General features: G+C 32.2%; 1 protein-coding gene across 3 annotated transcripts in view; it reads right to left on the reverse strand.

The window, feature by feature from the left end:
• The window catches only part of LOC106641739 (long-chain-fatty-acid--CoA ligase 5), a 705145-nt gene that overhangs the window by 202044 nt on the left and 481439 nt on the right, over positions 1 to 21662 (reverse strand). For 2 of the 3 annotated variants that reach the window (XM_023391596.2, XM_089593847.1), the window contains exon 5: positions 4059 to 4349. The exons of the other annotated variant lie outside the window; for it this stretch is intronic. In XM_023391596.2, the coding sequence (XP_023247364.2) occupies positions 4059 to 4349 (291 nt within the window). The remainder of the gene's footprint in view (positions 1 to 4058; positions 4350 to 21662) is intronic. 3 annotated transcript variants of the gene reach the window in all.

The following is a 21662-nucleotide window of genomic DNA, read 5'->3' on the forward strand; positions in this document are numbered from 1 at the left end:
AAGATTTGATGAAAGCACTGACCCTTGCTGTATTTATCTAAAGTGAATTTTCATGAAGTGAGTGCTCTCAACGTTTGCTCAAAGTCAGTTTTTATGCAACTGTCATTATTTTTTACATAGTGAATCAATGCTGGAATGTGTTGGCGTTTTCAACTTTTGTTGTAGACGCAGGTTCACAAAGTTAAAGCGATATAATATTATTCATCCAACTAAAAATGTAGTTTAGTACGTGACTTGATAAAAGATAAAGAAGAATTGAAATTTATTGATACATTGACGAGTAGATTATATAAGGTTTTGTTATATATATTGGAGATAAAACAGGTGTTTGGCGAATAACATAACACGTTATTTCAAAACTCTTTTTATTTTTTTTGTGCTTCTCATAATTTTTTACATAATGGGCTTAAACCAAACGTTTGCCTTTTGTTATGATTTTTGGTAGAAAAATTAGTTGCCAAAAAATAAAGGCAATGGTCTTGCAGGCAAAGTTCTCTGTACAACAAAAACAGCGATTGAAGAAGATTGCAGCACTAGATCTAGAGGTAGCTTTTGTAGCTCTGTAGACTTACCCAAAGCTGATTTTAAGTAACCTTCTTCCGGAAGATCATAGAAATCTGATTTGAAGTAATCGATTTCTACTGTATCTCCAATACACATTGCCACATTGCAAATGTGATTCTGCAGTAACTTATTCCAGTAAGCGCATAACTAGCCTAAAGAATGTTCTATAGCTTATCACGTGATGTTGTTCTATCTAAGCCTAAATAGATTCTCATATGGTCAAGAAACTCTACCGAACAACTCTTGGTGGCGAATACCCAATCAATCTAGTGTTAGTGACATGCCTATGCTTTGTGCAGTGGTATGTGCGAAAACACTAGGTGACAAACCTGTCTGCCTTAGCGAATCCTAGACATGGGTAAGCATGCTTGTACTTGCAGCTAAAAAAAAATTAATAAAAGCTCAAAACTCTTATGCTTAATTGACACTCACATGCACAGCACTGACTCTGGCAATACAGGAATTCTTGCGCCTCCATCTCCAAAACTGCCCCACTTTTTTGTTCCAAGGAACTACGCTCCCTGCTACTAAAAATTTTAATGGACGGGCTGTTTTCATCGTGAGCTAAGCCCAGCCTACGTTGAAAGCAAATTTTTAGAAAGGATAAACGAAATACTTAAAAGTCTAAGCTAAAAACAACATTTAGACATAATCAATTGGTAAATGTGCATTTGCTGACTCAGTGAAGTGTTCAGCTCAGCTGCGTCGCTTACTCGGGCTGACTAAGCTACCCAGAGCACGGTATATACACAAACTTACATGCGAATGTTCGAGAAGATTCAGTTTTAAGTAATGTTATGTTAGGTTAGAGTAGAACATTTAGTCTCTGCAGATAACAACCTTTGAATAAATTATATAGTAAGAGTCTCCTTTGAAGTATAATTCTATTAATGTATGAATGTGTCGCACTCTCTAGAGTATTATTTTAATCCAAGTAATGTATAAAACATAAGCAAGTAAATTTAAATAAATAGTAGTCATTGAAGTGTTTTAGCGGTTTTGCACACCAATTAAATAACAAACAATTTAACGGCACATTTAAGTATAAGTTCACTTTATACTGAACATTCTGTACTATCTTATTTTTATGAGAATATCTTGTTGGATTAAAATTAAAAATAAGGTTTAAATTGGTTGATATTACTGCATTTTTGAGATTTCAAAAAATATTCATTTAAATACATTTATGCTTACATACTAACAGTATAGTCGTATTTTCATCATTTTATTATTTAATGTTCACACTCTGCACTTGTCCTAAAGTACACAATTTTCGACATTTCACATTACATATATAAGCGTATGGTAGGAATCCAGTCAAAGCTCAATGCTTACAACTGTAAGACAGTATGGCTAGTTTATTTAATGAAAAAATCATTGAAAATTATAAATTTTGTTTTAAAGTATAATAAAAATAGTATTAAAAAAATTAAATAAATAAATAAATAAAAACAAATACGTGCTGATGGTGAAATACTAAGCTATATACCTCCAGTGTGCTATGCTATTATCTCATTCACTCGGCTGGAGCAAATGAGATACAGATAATGTAGCATTAATATTTGTATACAGTAAAAGTTCCATTGGCTCATTATTAAAATTTCTTGAACAAAACCCTACAAATACATAAATAGAGTCCAACATTAACCTTATCACTGGTAATAGTTTCATGTTCAAACATGCACAGAAAAAATATTTAATAATACAAACCCTTAAGCTGTTTGCAGTTAAGTGTTGTTCAGTATTGACTAATAATTTTGTAAGTTACATAATTGTAAACTATTAACTTTAATAATTGACTGAGTGTTTACTTATGCCACGTATAATTTCATAAGAAAAACCTATAACATAGTAAAAAAAAAAAAAAAATGTTTGGTTAAAAAAGTTTTGACTAACTTACTTGCGTATAAGTTATTTAGGTTAAAAAAATCATTTTATTTCGAAAAGCTGCTGAATACATGAAAAATTAATGTTTAATCAACGATAGAACTTCAGACTAATCTTATTCATGGATTTACAATGATACATCGATGATGCAGCATTAGTAAAGCACTAATTCGTCGTTAACTAGACTCTTAAATCAATATTGTTTCAGCCTGTATTCCACGTTGAGATATTTTATGGGGATTATTTTGTAATAAACTGTATATTTAGGCAATTAAGCATAGGTAATTATTAAACTAACTTTTTTTCTACAGGGCTATTTTAATGCAATGTTAATGTTTAGTTTCCTAATATGAACTTTGACATGACAGAGATGCTACTTCAGCCTCTCTTGTACTACCACCGTACTGTAGAGGCGTTGGTCAAAGTTTTCCACACAGCCAGAGTTTTCTCCACTACTTATGCTACTGGCTCAACTTTGAAGAACCACTATAATGTCCATAAGAAGCCACTGCAATGCCTCTGAGAAGCAACTACTCGCAAACTTTAGAGCTACTTACCACAAACCCATAGTTACTACTTGGTTTGCTCGACGGGGTCGTAAAGTGCACCTTATGACCCAAAATACTGCTAGCCACTTGTCGTATAGCCACCAACACTCAGCATGAGGAAGTCACTAACTCAATGTGAGGGGTATGAACAAGCATCGCCCTAACTGTCTTGTGCACGTTGCGGACACAATAGCCAACGTAGTATCAGACGAACTGTCATTACCTAAATTTTTGTGACCTTCTGTTTTCTTGGAACTTCTTGTCCTGGATGTCGTCTCTAGCTCTGATCGATGGTCTATGATACAGTAACATTTTTTCTGATCAACTAGACTTACTTTAAAAATCTCACAGAATCTTACAATTTGGTTAACTGCAGAGAATCCAGAGCCACACAAAAAGAGAAACTCAAACACTACTAACTGACCCAGCTTCTCTTTCCTGCTCAATAGCTCGTAGGAGTCTTTACCAACAACTTTTAATTGATTGCCTACCGCTGATCAACAATTGCTGTTTGGCTAATTATGTACCAGCGTCCACTTGTAATCATAAAATTGCCCCTTAACTCTTACTGGCATAATAATTTTACCAGGAAATCGTACCAACATCTCCACTGGTCTAGTCCACACGTTTGGGACCGTTCCACTCACTCAAAAGTGTAGGTACTGCCACCTGACACTGGCCTATAAGCCACACCTCTCATGATTGAGTTACGTCAGCTCTGCACATTAAACGCGTACGCACGACTTACAGCCTGAGGGACAACACCTACTCGTGCCTACCATACACAAGGGTATGCTTTTATACTTACAGCTTAGTAATAAACTACAGACAGATGCACGTGTGTGTGTTCTTGACGCTGCAACTTCGTCATACATATGTAAGGATGAGTTTAAATTATCCATATGTGAAGTAATAACATTTTCACTAGTTGTTAAAATATTGATATGAAATTTTTGATAAAAGCTAAAAACTTTTCTTCTAAATCTGAAAATTTTTCAAGGCACCAAATCAGTATTTTTTTTTGTTGCTGTATAAGTTTCAGAGGTAAAACTTTGTTACCTGGAGAGTTAAGGTGATTGGAGCACAACATTCAGTTTGTCCGTATCCTTCGAGAATAAGGCAACCTAATACGCATCTAGCAAAAGTCATAACATTTCCCGCAAGTGGAGCAGAACCAACAATCATAAGTCGTAGATTTCCACCCATTTCCTCTTGAATTTTTTTAAACAGAGTCTTATCCCATATAGAATTTCTGTGAATAATACATTTTTTTAAATCAGATTCTTTCGATCGTATTCCTATGTTAAATAAAGTCCGCTTAACAAATGAGTTATCAAGTTCTTGACGAATCTGAAAAAAAAACGAATTCATAAGGCTTTAAACATTTTTTATATTAATTTGTAAAAAAAAAAAGAAATTTTTATTAATAGTATTAATATTTATAGGTTATTATGTTGTTTTCGTAGAAAAATAGTACACTTGCCTAAAAATTCTTTTGTTCTTTATGTACGAAGTCATTTATATCATACAATACTTTTTTTGACACATAACGCTTATTATTATATGATAATGTTTCCTAAATTTTTGTCGCATACTATTTTCTGTATCTTCATACAAAAGATATTGTGACATGGTAACTAATGCTATTACGTCATCATACACCAATACTTTCGAAGTAGTCATCAACTGCTACTGAGTCTTAGAACAGCACATTTTTTTTTTTAATGTATATTAACAACATACTATTAAATGTGTTTTGGTGCCAAGAACAATGAGCCAAGAGTAGCATGAAAGATAGCAGATTCTAAAAGAAGTAAGATGCCTATGAAGCATATCTGGATAGTAAATGTATGACATAATAAAAAACGCAGAAGCTCGTGGCATATCTCAGAGCAATCTAGAGAAATTGAAGTTGGGGCATCGTGTCAGAAATTTATTCTTAATCATTTAATTATTTGCTGATTATACAGAGCGTTAAAGATTTCTGATACAAAGAAAGGGGCATGTACATCTATGCAGGCATATACTGCATAAAGTAGCAGCAAAAGTATTCCACCAGCCAGCGGAATAGTAGGTCATAGTAAGATATAGTGCAGAGTTTAGGAGAAAAGGAGAGATAAAGTGAAAGATTAGACAATATGCAGCAGAGGGTAAGTTAGTGATTAATAAAAAGATAGAGAATAGTATAAAGGAAGAGAATAAAATAGAATACTATAGATGAGTTGACAGGTCAGCTCAAAAAGGAAGTAGCATCAGCTAAAAAGTTCGCCATGTAGCTAAGCTATGAAGCAAGCCGTGTAGCTAGACCATCGCCAAAACCAGGACGAGTTCTAGGTAGCACAGTGTGATAATAAAGATAGTGGAAAGGTAAGTGTCCTGCGACTAGAGTTACAAGTGTGTTTAAATTTAATATGGGGATGAAAGTGTAAGAGGACCATTCAAGCAATCAAGAGAATTTGTATGTGGATGTATGCAGGGTTGGTAGTACGTGATTAGCCATGAGAGCCAAGTCATGACGTCGGAACTTTTGCTACTAGGGAAACAAATCCAGGGATAATAATTAAAAGGAGGTGTGCATGCGGGATTATATAATGTGTGTATATATGATGCAGGTGTGGGCCTCCAACAGCTGAGCCAAGGAGGAGTTTGATAGTAAGGATGACTGGACCATATACTTAGATAAAAATATCTACTGTAAGAACAGTGAGCGAACATTAGTAAAAGAGAGTAGGACTGTTAAGAGCATGTAAAAGACTGAATAAAAGACGTCAGTATGCCATAAGGTCTATCAAAGTAATTTGTGTTGATATTAAGTAAGTCCCCTTTTGTCTTTCTTATAAGTTTAATTTTATTAGTGTTCAACGTTTCTGAGCTAAACACCCGTAGCAGACCTCCTTGAAAATAAGAATCTAGTAAGTAAGGACGAAGTAAGTAGTGTCCAAGAGTTTTGTGGTACATTGTCGGGACGGCCATTTTATGGCCAGAACCTTCATGTACCAAATGGCATTCATTGCAAAAATATGTCACAGAACAAGAAAGTGGCTACCAGGTCCTTACAAATTATGAGTATTTAAGTGTGTATATTAATGAAATAAATGCGTTGGTTAAATCTCGCGTAAGGGAGTGAATAAGATAAAAAGTTATATAATGTTATATAATAAGTTATAATCTTAACTTTTGATAAGAATTAAAGAGATATCTTCATTTTTAATTATATACTAATTACTACTTGTGTGAATTTTCGTACGTACGTATGTATGGGTACATATATATACGAAAAGAGCTTCAGCATCCTGCGCGCTTCGTGCGCCAAGCCCCTACTACCAACTGAAGATAAAATACAATTATTTACTAATAGGTATTGATTTAATGTATTAAATAACATTGTATTTAAATAACATTAGGATATACAAGTTTCGTATTTTCTTAAAAAACAAGAAAATAAATGCAACTTTAATATTTGGAGACTAAAAATAAATCAAAACTTTTATTGCGAAATATTTGGAGTAAGCTGACTGTGTTTTTAATAATAAATAATGAATTTATTTTTTATTTTTTTTATTACTACCGATTTTCTTGATACGATTAAAATAATAATTAGTGATAATAACAATAAATTTAATTGATATAAAACTTAGTACAAAGAGCAACATTATGTAGAATTTGGGGATCCCATGAAAATAAAACTAGCCAAATCGTGAAGAAATTATTGTTATTACTGTGGATTTCAGTTAAATAATTTCTTGGTTTAATACTATTCTTAAAAAGCTAGTATTATAATGCTGTCTAAATAGTTAGAAAAGATTTTTATCCATTTGCAGGAAACAAAATAAGAGAAATTGTGTTACATAAGATTTAAATTTAAATAAAAGAAGTCTAAACCTTTTTTGTATACGTAGAATTCTCAAGTACGAAAATAAACTTAGTCATATAGCAAAAATCATACATAGACAGAATGATAAAACACTCATCATGGACATTAATGGATAGGTAGGTGTAAATATATATATACTAAACATAATATTATTATTTAGTTTTTTTTTAAAATGATGCATCAATGTGATAAGCTAGTATTGCATCCTATTAACTTTAAAAAAACGTGACTGCAAAAAGACTTTTTGATCCGCTTTCGATGTAACAAATAGTTTAACTAGGGAGACTAGGTACGGTTGTGCCAATTTTTACTTGAAAGCCCGTAACTTTTAAAGTATGACACTCAGTAGAATAAAAATTGCTAGGAATGATAAATTGAAGACTCCTCTACATGTGTGTACGAAAATTATAACTGCTGATACAGCCACTTACACGTGCAAGCTGTTAGAAAAAAAAAAATATGTCTTAACCGACCACACCCCAGGGGTGGTTGTGACAATGCCTGGGGACGATTGTGACAGGTTAAAAAAATACATTGAAACCATTTTAAATCACTTTTATTGTATCTTATGTTGAATATAATATAACAGCACCTTCTTTTTGGAAAATTTAACTTTAATTTTTAACTAAAGGCATCAAATTTGAAACACTTTATGTCTTATATCTACTTTTGAATAGTATAATATATTATTACAGAGATATTATACACCCAAAGTATATATCCGCGCAACGTAGTAGGTATTTCGACAACAGCTATTCTTGCTCCTTAGAAAAGACTTTGTTGTGAACAACGCAATCTATACTGATGCTACTTCCGTTATTGCCGTTGGCATTGGCTGCATCACGTTTACGAGCGTATCGCAATAATGTCATGTGATTTACTTGGTACATTTCTGCAACTTTTCATACAGAAATATCCTGCTTTGTATCATTGTATGCTTTTAAACATTACACGTACCTCTTTCCGTTCTCCTGGAATGCTTACGAGGCATCTGAAAAAGAAAAAACTAATTTTACTTGTGTCACAACCGTATCCATGCAGTATGTCACAACCATACCCACCACACTTATTTGAAAAAAAAATTTACCATGTAAACACAACATAGCTTACATGAAAAGTAACTACTGCCTTTTATGCACTAATGTGTATCCTATAACGATGAAAAATACTCATTACTCGATCTGTACATATACAGCCACAATCGAAAAAAAAGTTTAAAGAAAATACTTGAATTTCACTCCCCAAATGTAATGTAGACCTCTACTGTCGTTAATATCACACAACAGCTGATGCTACACTGTGGAACTCAAGTGGTCCGGCACTCCACTCTTTCCCCTTTTTGTATTTGGTGGTTTTCTCTTACAGTTTTGCCAGTATAATCACTGTCACAACCGTCCTTTGGCACAACCGTACCCAGTCTTTCCCTATTCTAAAAGAATCAGAATAAAAAAAAACTAGGAAGAAGAGAATTCAACTATTAGGATATTGCTTGTACAATTTTACAGAAAAACTTTGAAAATACAAGGCAAGACCTTACGTAATCTATTTTTATAAAAAAATTTTTTAAAAACAACCTTACAGTCGAAGAAAACCAGTTAACAGTGGGTGCTTGGTGACTTTAGTAGAAAGTTATACTTTTATAAAATTACATGACGAACAATATAATTTTGAGTATAAAAATACCTTCTATGAAACAAGGTTGTGTACGAAGATGGTGCAATTATTATGGAAATGAGTATACGTACGTTCATAAGGTATTATTTTAATTATTTTTTATAAGTTAAGGACTATTAATAGTTCATTACTCCACAATGCAATAGAAAAATATATAGGCTAGCCATTACAAGACTGTAATATGTGTACACTTTCATCGAATCTTCCAGTGATTCCAGAAAAACTTTTTACTGTCTACGCTAATGACATCTGTCACGCCACGCTCACATCTATCACATACGATCCCACACATATTCCTTGTCCATATTTTATATCCAAAGAATAATTGTATACAGAAAATTAAGAAACGCCATTCTACAGTATAGTTTTTTTGAATAGGGTATAGTAGTATTGCGTGCCAGGGAATGTCCCTTTAGGACGTTTATCACACGTAGATTTATTTGACAGATACTATTCAAACGGAAAACGTATATTAAAATAGTATAAGGAATACCCATAAAAATGGCAGCTCGTTTGACTGTGCCATTATTTTAATGTGTAACATTTAAAAAAATAAATATTTAGCATGTAACCTTACAAAAAAATAACGTTAAATGTAATTAATATGATTTGTAGGAATCTCCTAATTTTTTGGGTACAAAAGATTACTTTTAGATAAGCCTATCTAATTTTTTAATAGATTTACAAGTTGGTTTTCAAATGAATTTACAGAGGGGATAAAGTGTGTACGTGAGTACATCCACATGAAAAAAACAATGGCTAGGTACACATTAACGTTTCACTCACTTCTTTGAACTTTTCCCCTACTAACTATGTGAAGAACATCCTTAAGTCAAAAAATCACTCTAATCACGAATGGAAAAGTTGTAAAAGAACAAAACACAATAAAAACTAATATTTGTAAAGTATTTTTTTTTTAATTTAGAAAAAATATGAAAAATTGTGTGAACAACCATTTATTTATTTTAAAAGGAACGAGTTAGTGTTAAGTGGACAAATATTTATCATTACATAATATAAAAGCTGCTTTTCTCAAAAATACTAATTTCACAGTTTTTTGAAAAAACATTATTTTTCAATTATTCTATTAAGTGAATTATTTATTAATTTAATTTATAATTAAACCTTAGGAATCAATAGACATTTAATAAAAATTTACAAAAAAATCAGTTACGAACCACACCATAACATGCGGGAACCCAATTTTCTATACGAGGACTGTTCGTAGCAAAGTGGGTAAGGGCCTTGACTAGTGTGCAGATGGCCGGAGGTTCAAACCTCTTTGGACACTATTTTGTAGTGTAGAGGAAACCGAAAGTACGTTACAGGGGACGAGATAAACGAAAAGAATTAAGCAAAATCCATTTCCATCACACTTTTTCCTAAGATCAAAATTTGAAATCGTTGATTTACCCTTGCGCATAACGCGCCTATAGAAGTATAACTTAAAAAATTTTTTAAAATACTTAAATAGAGAGAGAGGATGTAGACAGCTCTTTCTGAATAACTATTTAATATAAGAACATATTTACCCGTATCAAATAGTTGCTTGTGTAAAGAAATTAACATAAATTTTCCACAACCTCCACTGCCTCTTACAGACTCTCATTGCCCCCCTCACTACCCTCTAAAAATGGTTGAAATTTAGTCATTTTTTCCTTAATTTGGCTTACCTTACTTTTAATTCTGACTCCCTACTGCCCCTATTAGCTTTTCCTCTACTTTCAGTGGTCGCTTTATATTCCTATGATCTCTCCACAAAACTTTTCTTAACCCTTTATCGCCTCCAACACCATTTATGTGAAATCTTAATGACATCCTTCTTATCTTTTGGCCTTCAGAGTAAACTAATACATTTGTGTAAATATGTTCGTAGACATTACTTACTTAGATTATATATAATTATAACATAGTGAATGCATGCGGACTTAATTTTTCGTTATTTTAATTCATATGATTTCTTACCCAGACCCATTTTCTACCTCTACTGACCTCATACATGCTTGAATATATACTTTTAAATACATTTTTATGTAGATATATATTTTCTCACACTGCCTAGGACGCAAGCAAACGGACATTATACGTACAAATAATAAATAATTGAGTCATTCGTACAGCGAAGAGTAAGGTCATAAATGAACTTACATCAATTTATTTTAATTTATACGGGGACATTCATAAGTACTTATCAATTAACTACTATTGCTTATATAAACTTACTGATATTAAGGTACTTATAAATGCCCCTGTACAAGTACAAAGTTCTTAGCACGCTAAGCTTTTTTTGGTAATACTTGTAATCAGCTGTGTAAAAAATTTTCAATTTTTATTTCGTTATGTATGACATAATACTAATACATACATGAATTTTCATAATACTTAAATGTACAATAATTTGAACCATGAAAGTATTTTCCTATAAAGAAGGTCAACTTATAGAGCCAGTTTAGTAGTTAGAATCATATTTATTGTGCTGATAGATGTATAGGATTCATAATAATTTCTATTTTAAGTAAAATATAATGAAATTAAAAAAGTTTTTCGTTCAAAGGTAAAAAAATTAAAGACATGTCTATAAAGCCTAAAGCAGTAGGTTTATTTATATACAGTTTGCTGATTCCTCTCAGAATTTTATCAGAGGGGAGAAAATCCATGTGCATTGCCATGATTTTTTTGTAAATTTTTATTAAATGTCTATTGATTCCTAAGGTTTCATTATAAATTAAATTAATAAATAATTCACTTAATAGAATAATTGAAAAATAATGTTTTTTCAAAAAACTGTGAAATTAGTATTTTTGAGAAAAGCAGCTTTTATATTATGTAATGATAAATATTTGTCCACTTAACACTAACTCGTTCCTTTTAAAATAAATAAATGGTTGTTCACACAATTTTTCATATTTTTTCTAAATTAAAAAAAAAATACTTTACAAATATTAGTTTTTATTGTGTTTTGTTCTTTTACAACTTTTCCATTCGTGATTAGAGTGATTTTTTGACTTAAGGATGTTCTTCACATAGTTAGTAGGGGAAAAGTTCAAAGAAGTGAGTGAAACGTTAATGTGTACCTAGCCATTGTTTTTTTCATGTGGATGTACTCACGTACACACTTTATCCCCTCTGTAAATTCATTTGAAAACCAACTTGTAAATCTATTAAAAAATTAGATAGGCTTATCTAAAAGTAATCTTTTGTACCCAAAAAATTAGGAGATTCCTACAAATCATATTAATTACATTTAACGTTATTTTTTTGTAAGGTTACATGCTAAATATTTATTTTTTTAAATGTTACACATTAAAATAATGGCACAGTCAAACGAGCTGCCATTTTTATGGGTATTCCTTATACTATTTTAATATACGTTTTCCGTTTGAATAGTATCTGTCAAATAAATCTACGTGTGATAAACGTCCTAAAGGGACATTCCCTGGCACGCAATACTACTATACCCTATTCAAAAAAACTATACTGTAGAATGGCGTTTCTTAATTTTCTGTATACAATTATTCTTTGGATATAAAATATGGACAAGGAATATGTGTGGGATCGTATGTGATAGATGTGAGCGTGGCGTGACAGATGTCATTAGCGTAGACAGTAAAAAGTTTTTCTGGAATCACTGGAAGATTCGATGAAAGTGTACACATATTACAGTCTTGTAATGGCTAGCCTATATATTTTTCTATTGCATTGTGGAGTAATGAACTATTAATAGTCCTTAACTTATAAAAAATAATTAAAATAATACCTTATGAACGTACGTATACTCATTTCCATAATAATTGCACCATCTTCGTACACAACCTTGTTTCATAGAAGGTATTTTTATACTCAAAATTATATTGTTCGTCATGTAATTTTATAAAAGTATAACTTTCTACTAAAGTCACCAAGCACCCACTGTTAACTGGTTTTCTTCGACTGTAAGGTTGTTTTTAAAAAATTTTTTTATAAAAATAGATTACGTAAGGTCTTGCCTTGTATTTTCAAAGTTTTTCTGTAAAATTGTACAAGCAATATCCTAATAGTTGAATTCTCTTCTTCCTAGTTTTTTTTTATTCTGATTCTTTTAGAATAGGGAAAGACTGGGTACGGTTGTGCCAAAGGACGGTTGTGACAGTGATTATACTGGCAAAACTGTAAGAGAAAACCACCAAATACAAAAAGGGGAAAGAGTGGAGTGCCGGACCACTTGAGTTCCACAGTGTAGCATCAGCTGTTGTGTGATATTAACGACAGTAGAGGTCTACATTACATTTGGGGAGTGAAATTCAAGTATTTTCTTTAAACTTTTTTTTCGATTGTGGCTGTATATGTACAGATCGAGTAATGAGTATTTTTCATCGTTATAGGATACACATTAGTGCATAAAAGGCAGTAGTTACTTTTCATGTAAGCTATGTTGTGTTTACATGGTAAATTTTTTTTTCAAATAAGTGTGGTGGGTATGGTTGTGACATACTGCATGGATACGGTTGTGACACAAGTAAAATTAGTTTTTTCTTTTTCAGATGCCTCGTAAGCATTCCAGGAGAACGGAAAGAGGTACGTGTAATGTTTAAAAGCATACAATGATACAAAGCAGGATATTTCTGTATGAAAAGTTGCAGAAATGTACCAAGTAAATCACATGACATTATTGCGATACGCTCGTAAACGTGATGCAGCCAATGCCAACGGCAATAACGGAAGTAGCATCAGTATAGATTGCGTTGTTCACAACAAAGTCTTTTCTAAGGAGCAAGAATAGCTGTTGTCGAAATACCTACTACGTTGCGCGGATATATACTTTGGGTGTATAATATCTCTGTAATAATATATTATACTATTCAAAAGTAGATATAAGACATAAAGTGTTTAAAATTTGATGCCTTTAGTTAAAAATTAAAGTTAAATTTTCCAAAAAGAAGGTGCTGTTATATTATATTCAACATAAGATACAATAAAAGTGATTTAAAATGGTTTCAATGTATTTTTTTAACCTGTCACAATCGTCCCCAGGCATTGTCACAACCACCCCTGGGGTGTGGTCGGTTAAGACATATTTTTTTTTTTCTAACAGCTTGCACGTGTAAGTGGCTGTATCAGCAGTTATAATTTTCGTACACACATGTAGAGGAGTCTTCAATTTATCATTCCTAGCAATTTTTATTCTACTGAGTGTCATACTTTAAAAGTTACGGGCTTTTAAGTAAAAATTGGCACAACCGTACCTAGTAATGATCAGCTCAGTTTTTCCGTTCTCTCTTACATGTTAAACGAGTTTAAAAATTTAGGCTATTGCTGATGGTATATGAAAAAATTTGGGAATCTAATACAAAAAGAGGTAGCTCGGCGAGTTATGCATCTATAAAAATCAAATGAAAAGTTGATGATGTTGTAGTATGTATTATTATCTGTCTAGAGGTATTAACTCTACGTTATTCTAATTTTTACATCGTATTGAGTTTTGCCAGCATTTAGTATTGCACCCCAGTTTAGCTGTTCCCAGTTGGACATTTTGCCTCTATTAGTGTTTAAAGTTATTTCATTTCTCTGTATTGAAAAGTATTATATTATCTTGTTTGATTTTCGTTTCTGGTCAGCATAGGCCAACGTGCTTTTGCATGAATCATAGTTGTTTGATGTGCTGCAGCTACGAATAAAGTTTGCAGGTGGTTTATCTCTTCTTAAATGCACGCTACCCTGTTCGAAAGTACTTTCAAGTTGACATGGAAAATTCTGAAGAAACGAGCGGAGGAAAAAAAATTATTAGTAGTTTTAGTTTACTGACATTACAATACATTTACCTCATTAAAAAATATTTTTTTGTTAAAAATAAAATGTCATTTTAACTATCAAGATATCGAGGATCTGCACATAACGAATGCAATATTAAGTACCAAGACTGTAGATAAATACCCATACTTTTTCATAGTCTAAGTAATTATGATGAACATTTATTTATTCAAGAACTTGTAACTTGTTTTCTCGGACGAGTACAAGTTATTTCTAAAACAAAAAAAATGTGTATTTCTTTCACAGAATAAATTGAAGGGACAAACATTACCTTACGCTTCATCGACTCCTTTCGATTTTTACCATCATCTCTAGATGAATTGGCATCCTACTTTAAGGAGTATGAAACTTTAGAGTATGTTTTCAGTCAAGATAATACTTACTCTTTCGACCAAATTAACATGCTAAAAAGAAAAGGTTTATTTCCATACGATTATGTTGACGGCCCAGAAGAAAAAAACCTCAGCTCAGATTTTGCCGTTGACAATAACATAGGGAAATCTGAGCTAAGCTTTCCTTCGTCCAGGACGTCGATGTGTAGTCGTATAAAAAAATAAAAGAAACTATGCTCCCTTCTCAAAAGAATTTTACGGTAGATTATAAGACACTCATATAAGTTATGCGAATTAAGTGCATGCTGAAACTTTATGGAAAACATCTAATATTAAAAACCTCAGAGAATACTCAGACTTATATCTCAAAACTGAACTTCTTTTGACAGAAATTTTTGGAAAATTTTGATATAGTTGTTTAAAAGTATATAAATTAGATCCAGCACACTATTTAACTAGACTAGGGTTTACTTGAGATGCTATATTAAGAAAAAATTGATTGACGTTGATATTTTTTATTCATTGGAATGGGAATGAGAGGTAGAATCAGACGATGCTATAACAGATATGCTGAGGCCAATAATCAGTACATAAAAAATTATCAGACAAATAAAGCTGAAAAATACACTCGTATAGTTTATTTTGATGAAAATAATTGATATGGTTGGGCAATGACTCAACCACGGCCTTATAGGGATTTAGGTAGGTTTAATATATTCAGGAACAGCCTCAAGATTTTTATAATGTTGGCAGTAAAAGTGCTTACGGTTACATTTTAGAAGTTAATTTGGAGTAACCAAAAGAGCTTTATGATTCTCATAAAGATTTACTATTTTGTTCAGATCATATAGCAGCTCCAGGATTAAAACAGACAAAGTTAATGACAACATTGTATGATAAGAACACTTGTGTGTTGCATAATGAAGCTCTTAAGCAAGCCGTAGACCATGGATTACAAGTTACAAAAATTCATCGTACTTTGAAATTTTGGCAAAGTGCATGGCTTAATATAATGACCTAAATAGTAATCAGAGAAAAAAGTTTAGGAATAAGTTTAAAAAAATGCTTTTCAACTGTTTAATAATGCTATTTTAGGTAAAATAATGAAAAACGAGAGAAAACGTATCGGTGTTTAGCTGTTAGATTATTAGAGTAGACAAAATGGTGCAGAATCTTATATTTCTCAACCTTATTTTTATAACTGTGATATTTTTTAAGAAAATTTCATAGCCATTCAACGGCAACGTACAGAAGTGAGAAAAAGAAAGCCTACATATATTGGAATTAGGGTGTTAGTGTTATCTAAAACTCTTGTTTATCGCTTTCATTATAACTATGTGCTCTCTTAGCTCAAAAATAATTCTAAATTACTCCAAACTGATATAGACAGTTTAATCAATAAAATTACAAACCATGATGTTTATAAAATGATGACAACTGACGTACAAGGATTCGATGCATCCGATTATCCAGAAAGTAATAAATTTATGATGCCCTTAAAAAATAAGAAAGATGTTTGGCCCATGAGGAATGAGTGCACTGAAAATACCATTTAAAAATTTGTCGGCTTAAGAAGTAAAATGTGCAGTATTCTAATGAAAAATAAAAATGTAATGAAAAAAGCAAAGAGTGTTGAAACTGATGTTGTGAAAGCTACTATTGAGCTTGAAGATAATATTAACTGCTTGCATGATATTAGCAAAAGTATCGGGCGAGAGCAATTGAATATTAGATCTTGCCATCATAAAATCCATACGGAGAAGCAAAATAAAATCGCTCTTAGTTCCCACCATGATAAGTGATATATTTTTACTACTTCTACGGATACATTACCTTGAAGACATTATAAAATGGTGGATGGGGATAGAGGGAAGTACAATCAAAGTGGAAATTACGAAAAAATGACTAATTAAGAGGGAAATATTGAGCAATGGGATGCTCTAAAAAGTTTTTAAAAAACGTATGAGGAAGACGTGCAGCAACAAGTTAAATGCATACATGATCACAACAAAAACAAAGCGCTAAACATAAGTCAAAGAGAATTACTTAACATGACTGACTGATCATTATTTAGGAAGCAATGCAATCCAACCAATAAAGTTTAAAAAAACACAAAAGAGGGAAAAGGGTGTACAAATCATACAGAGATAACAACTCAAAAAAAGATGGATGTAGATAAACTAACTGTAGCAAAATCACTTGAAGTGATGAGGGTTCTCTATACAAAGGAAAGCTACAAATGTCGCAGATCAGTTTGATCGAGAACATCAGCTAGCATCCCAAAATGACAGCAGTATTAGTTGTTGGATTAAAAAAGTGTGCAGAAGCCGGATGAAAGTTGCAAAAGAAGTTCGAAGTTAGTAGAACTGTCAAATAAAAGTTTTTTAAAGAACCAAAGCTTAGATGTAAAGTATATTACAATTTTATTGTATCATTAGTATTTTTTATAACTTTAATTAAACTATTCGCCATAATTTTTTATTATTTCAATTTTTGTAAGTTATGCATTTTTGCCCGAGTAAAATATCGCATTACTTTACACTAAGAAATGTTTTTTTGTTTCTCTTTCTCTATAATTATAAAAAAAAACTTGATTCATGAACTTGTGTAACTAGTTTACTTCTTTCTTGATTTACATTATAGATGGCAGATTTGGCAGCCCTCAATAAATTAGCTAGTGGGGGATTCCTCCCAACCAAAAAAATCGTCGAGTTACCAGTTAGCAAAGCATTAATGGTAACAAAGCTGAAGGTGAGAACCAAATTTGACAAAAAAATTGTTGTGGATTTAAGAGAAGAAATTCAAATTCTTTTACTGGAACGTGTATCAGTAGATTTATTGAAAAAAAGCGTGTATAATAGTTTGCTAAATTAGTAAATGAGATAAAATTATTTATAAATAATAACAGTGTACATATTAATTTTTGTTAGGCATAACCAAATGTAAAAATAAAAAATCTATTTATGACTTATGTTTTTTTTACTTATAAAAAAAAATCCTTTTTTTATCAATACAAAATAGTAATTAACATCGATTTCACTATTATGAGTTTTGTTGAGGCCCAACCACTTGACAAAAATTTTACTTCCACGTCGACGGAGAATTTTTTCAACAAGGTAAGTATCTAAATACTTAGTCTTCTGCAGTTCCTGCTAGTCGAGGCCCCCAGAGATTGGCTGCTTTTGGTAATCCGTCAGACAGAATGTTGGTAACTTTGTAGACGCCAGTCTCACAATAGTAAATACCTCAGTTGACCAATTAGGCATACATCCCTTTTCTAAAATTTGCTTGGAATTACTTACTCAAAGATTATCACCCACTTTAAATTTATGTTTTACTTCGACTTTTGCTACGAATATAAGTTTTTTCAAAACCTCATCTTTGTTACGAGCTGACGCATCCTTAGGTTTTATCGCAAACGCTCGGTGTTTGTGATTATTTTATGCTGTAATTAACTTGGGTAAGATATTGATCAATTTATATCTATCACGCAAGCTGAATTTTTTTCACATAGCATGATTTAAAGTACAATAAAATCGCTCACATATCGATGCTTTAAATCTATTCTATGTAGAGTATAATTAAATTTTATAAGTTTTCATAAGACTTTTAAAATTTGAGTTGTAAAATTCTTTTCCGCGATCGGTTTATAGATTTTTTGGTACTCGTCCTTCAACTAATGTAGATTTTATAGCTGCCGTAACAGTTTTACCAGTTTTATTTTTTACTGGCACAGTCCATGCATACTTGGAAAATATGTCGATTACAGTAAGAATATATTTGTAGCCTTTATTTTCACGAGCATAGGGCTGCATCTCAACAAGATCTACTTGCCAAGTCTCATTTGAGTCACGCACATTAAATTTCCGGCGAGGATAGTTACTTCTATCAGGCTTGTGAAGTTCCTTAACAACCCCCTTAATGTTTTTAAGTTTCTAGATTAACAGTTGTTGTCAAAGCTCGAATAAATGAAAATTTTTTTTTTAAGTTGTCTGTGACAGTTTAAATATTGTCAACTTTCTCAATAATAATTGAAAATCTTTTATCCAAACAAGTATAATTTACCGCATCCTAAAGCTGTATCGGTTTTGCAACATTGCACAATCTCTTAGTATTTAAATCATACTGTCCATCTGGAGTAAGTCCGAGTCCGATGCCCGGAGGACCTCGAACTCTGCCACCCTCAGTTTTTTACCCGACTTACGTCCGAATACGTTTACGCTCATGACAATACTAAAGTCAAGATTGATTATCAGCTTAATATATAATAACCTTCTCACAACTCCTCGATAATCGAATGAATTTCATTAGTGTGGTTAGGGTTGCCAGATGATCTCTCAGCAATTAACAATCAAAGGCGATCAAGTAGTTTAGTGGGATCATCACAATATACATAGTCTGTCTGCCTATTTAAAAGTGCAAATTTTAGTTGCGAAAATTCACCACCCAGTTTTTTTGCAACAACCTTATCAACCTTTGGTGTAATTACTTTATTAAGTTTCATACTATTCTGATTTTGTGCACTTGTGTTTTTATCAAATTTTTTTCTATGTACGCTCGAAGTTTCCAAAAGAAGATGATAATTCATTTAATCCTCATTCGTGATGAGATTTTTATCAAAATGTTATTCAAAAAGCAGCTCTATTAATCCAACAGTTGTAAAATGTTTCTTACCATTTTTTTGAATTTGATTATTAACAAAACTTATTTTCGAATTATCCATCCATTTCTTCGTACACCATAAATTTGATCTAATTCATCCAATTCATTTTGATCCGATATTTAAAGATACAACTTAATATCATCAGATGTATCATGTTCAGGCTCATTGTGTTCGAAGACTGTGGCGTAGCCCCCTGAAGTACAATCCAAATAAATATTGACGTTATCAGTGTTGTGACTCATAGGTGTTTGAGACGTTTGAGTTTTGAAAGTATGCTTGGCTCTATTAGTTACATCATCACTAAAAACATCAGCGTCACTATCATAAATAACGGATGACAGTAACAGTGGAGATTTAAGAGCACGTCATTTTCTTTTCTGCATGCGTTTATCTAACTTCTTTTGACCAACTAAGGGTATAGACATGCAAAAAGTTACATATCTCTTGCTTTTTTTAATGATCTCTTAAAAAGAATCGGTGATTGGTTAAAATGTTTTACCGATGGCTTTAACGAAAGGACCCCTCACAAACCCTTAGGATTTTCTCTCTCGGTTAAGTTGGCTGAAAATTTTATTTATTTAAGATGAAATTATCCTGAATAAGATGCAACTATTTTTTTTCCAAACAAATGGCTAGTTTTTTAGAAAAAAATTGTTGAGGATGGCGATTTGTCATGAGGTTAGTTTGACAGGTGGCATGAACTATTACAACCTTATAACGTATATATACACACATATATCTATATTTATTGTTTTTGACTCTTGATCGCCGTTTATACCTGTTGGAGAAGAGCGCGTGATAAATTCTGAATGAAGCAAGTCGACGGAGGGGTTAGGCTAAGAGAGTAGTGAATAATCCCATAGCCTTAACGATGTGGTTTGAACGGTTGGATAGGCATAATCAACTGTGCAATAGACGTTTGTTATGTATGCGCTCATCTTCAATTGAATATGCTTGTTAAAACCATTTATGATATTTTACAATTTCTCACTGTCTTATTCATCATGAAAACTCTATTAATATTTTTTTTTAATTTAACTTTGATATGTAATACAATTATTCTTACATGTGATATTTTTCCTATTTCATTTGAGGCACTAATAAAGTTTCTTTCTGTGGCTGCTCTTTTACTGTAGTCTAAAGGTCTAATACAAGACCAGAACATATTTTTTATTTAATAAGAGTCCCCGAGTACTAAGTGCCTATTTTATTGTTCTTAATTTATAAAAAAATATTGTTAATAATCCCCTTCTCTGATAAGTTTCTTTATATTACTCTTAAATAATTATTATAGTAAGTACACCATACTTTTACTTTGTATTATTAGATGAACCTGCACCCCCTCCCTCTCCCAACCTCGTAGCTGTCTCTGATGAAAAGCCGTCACCACTGATCCGACCTATTTATCAACAACTGCAGTGTCATGAGCGGACGTGCTCTTCCTCTTATCTGGGTGGCCGTTACTACAATCCTGCTCTAATGCTATTCACCGTTGGTCCGATCCAAGCCCTAAACTTAACAGTGGTTGTTGTCCTTGAGTTGCAATCCTTCCTATTAAATACTCAGATAAGTTCAATAAATTATTAATATATAAATAATCGTTATAGTAACGCGTTACTTTGTTTCAATATTTTTATTAGATACACCAGTACCAACTCCTATTCCTTGCCTCGCAGCTGGCTTCGATAAGAAGCCGTCACCTCTAATCCGACCTACTTGCTAACAACTGCAGGGCCGTTAACGATCGTGCTCTGCCTCTTGTGGAAGTGAAGAACTAGAATATTACTTTTTTTGATACTGTAATACTTTCTTTTAAACAATTATTTTTGTGATGAACATTAGGATCCGATTAACATTGAGAACTGTTTGGACTCTTGTTTTTCGGAACAAGTTGAAAGACGAGTATTGAGATCTATTCAAATATCTGTTGCTTCACTGATCTCAGTACCTTCATAATTACCAGATTTAATGCATACCTTGTAAGACATGCGATTAATTTGAGACGTACGTTAAGGCAAACCTTGAGATTTATTAAAAAATACGTTATGGGACGTAATATAAGACCAGATTTAAGATAGAGTGTTTGACTCTCTTTGAAACTGTTTACATGACCAGTTCCAAGAAAATTTTTGAGGCCTTGTTTGAGACGTATCATGAAAACAAATTGAAGACAAACCATAAGAGTAATATCAAAATCCATTTTCAAAACAACATTTTTATGATATTTAAAAATTATCTAACTACCAGATTTAAGACAAGGTATAGGACCTAATAACCGACCAGTTTTTAAAGTAACTAAAATAATTTTTCAAGAACTGTTTGAATACTGCTGT

Source organism: Copidosoma floridanum, unplaced genomic scaffold (assembly GCF_036245765.1).
Source record: "Copidosoma floridanum isolate Cflo_tuat_1 unplaced genomic scaffold, Cflo_Japanese_pri ptg000020l, whole genome shotgun sequence".
Taxonomy (NCBI): Eukaryota; Metazoa; Arthropoda; class Insecta; order Hymenoptera; family Encyrtidae; genus Copidosoma; species Copidosoma floridanum.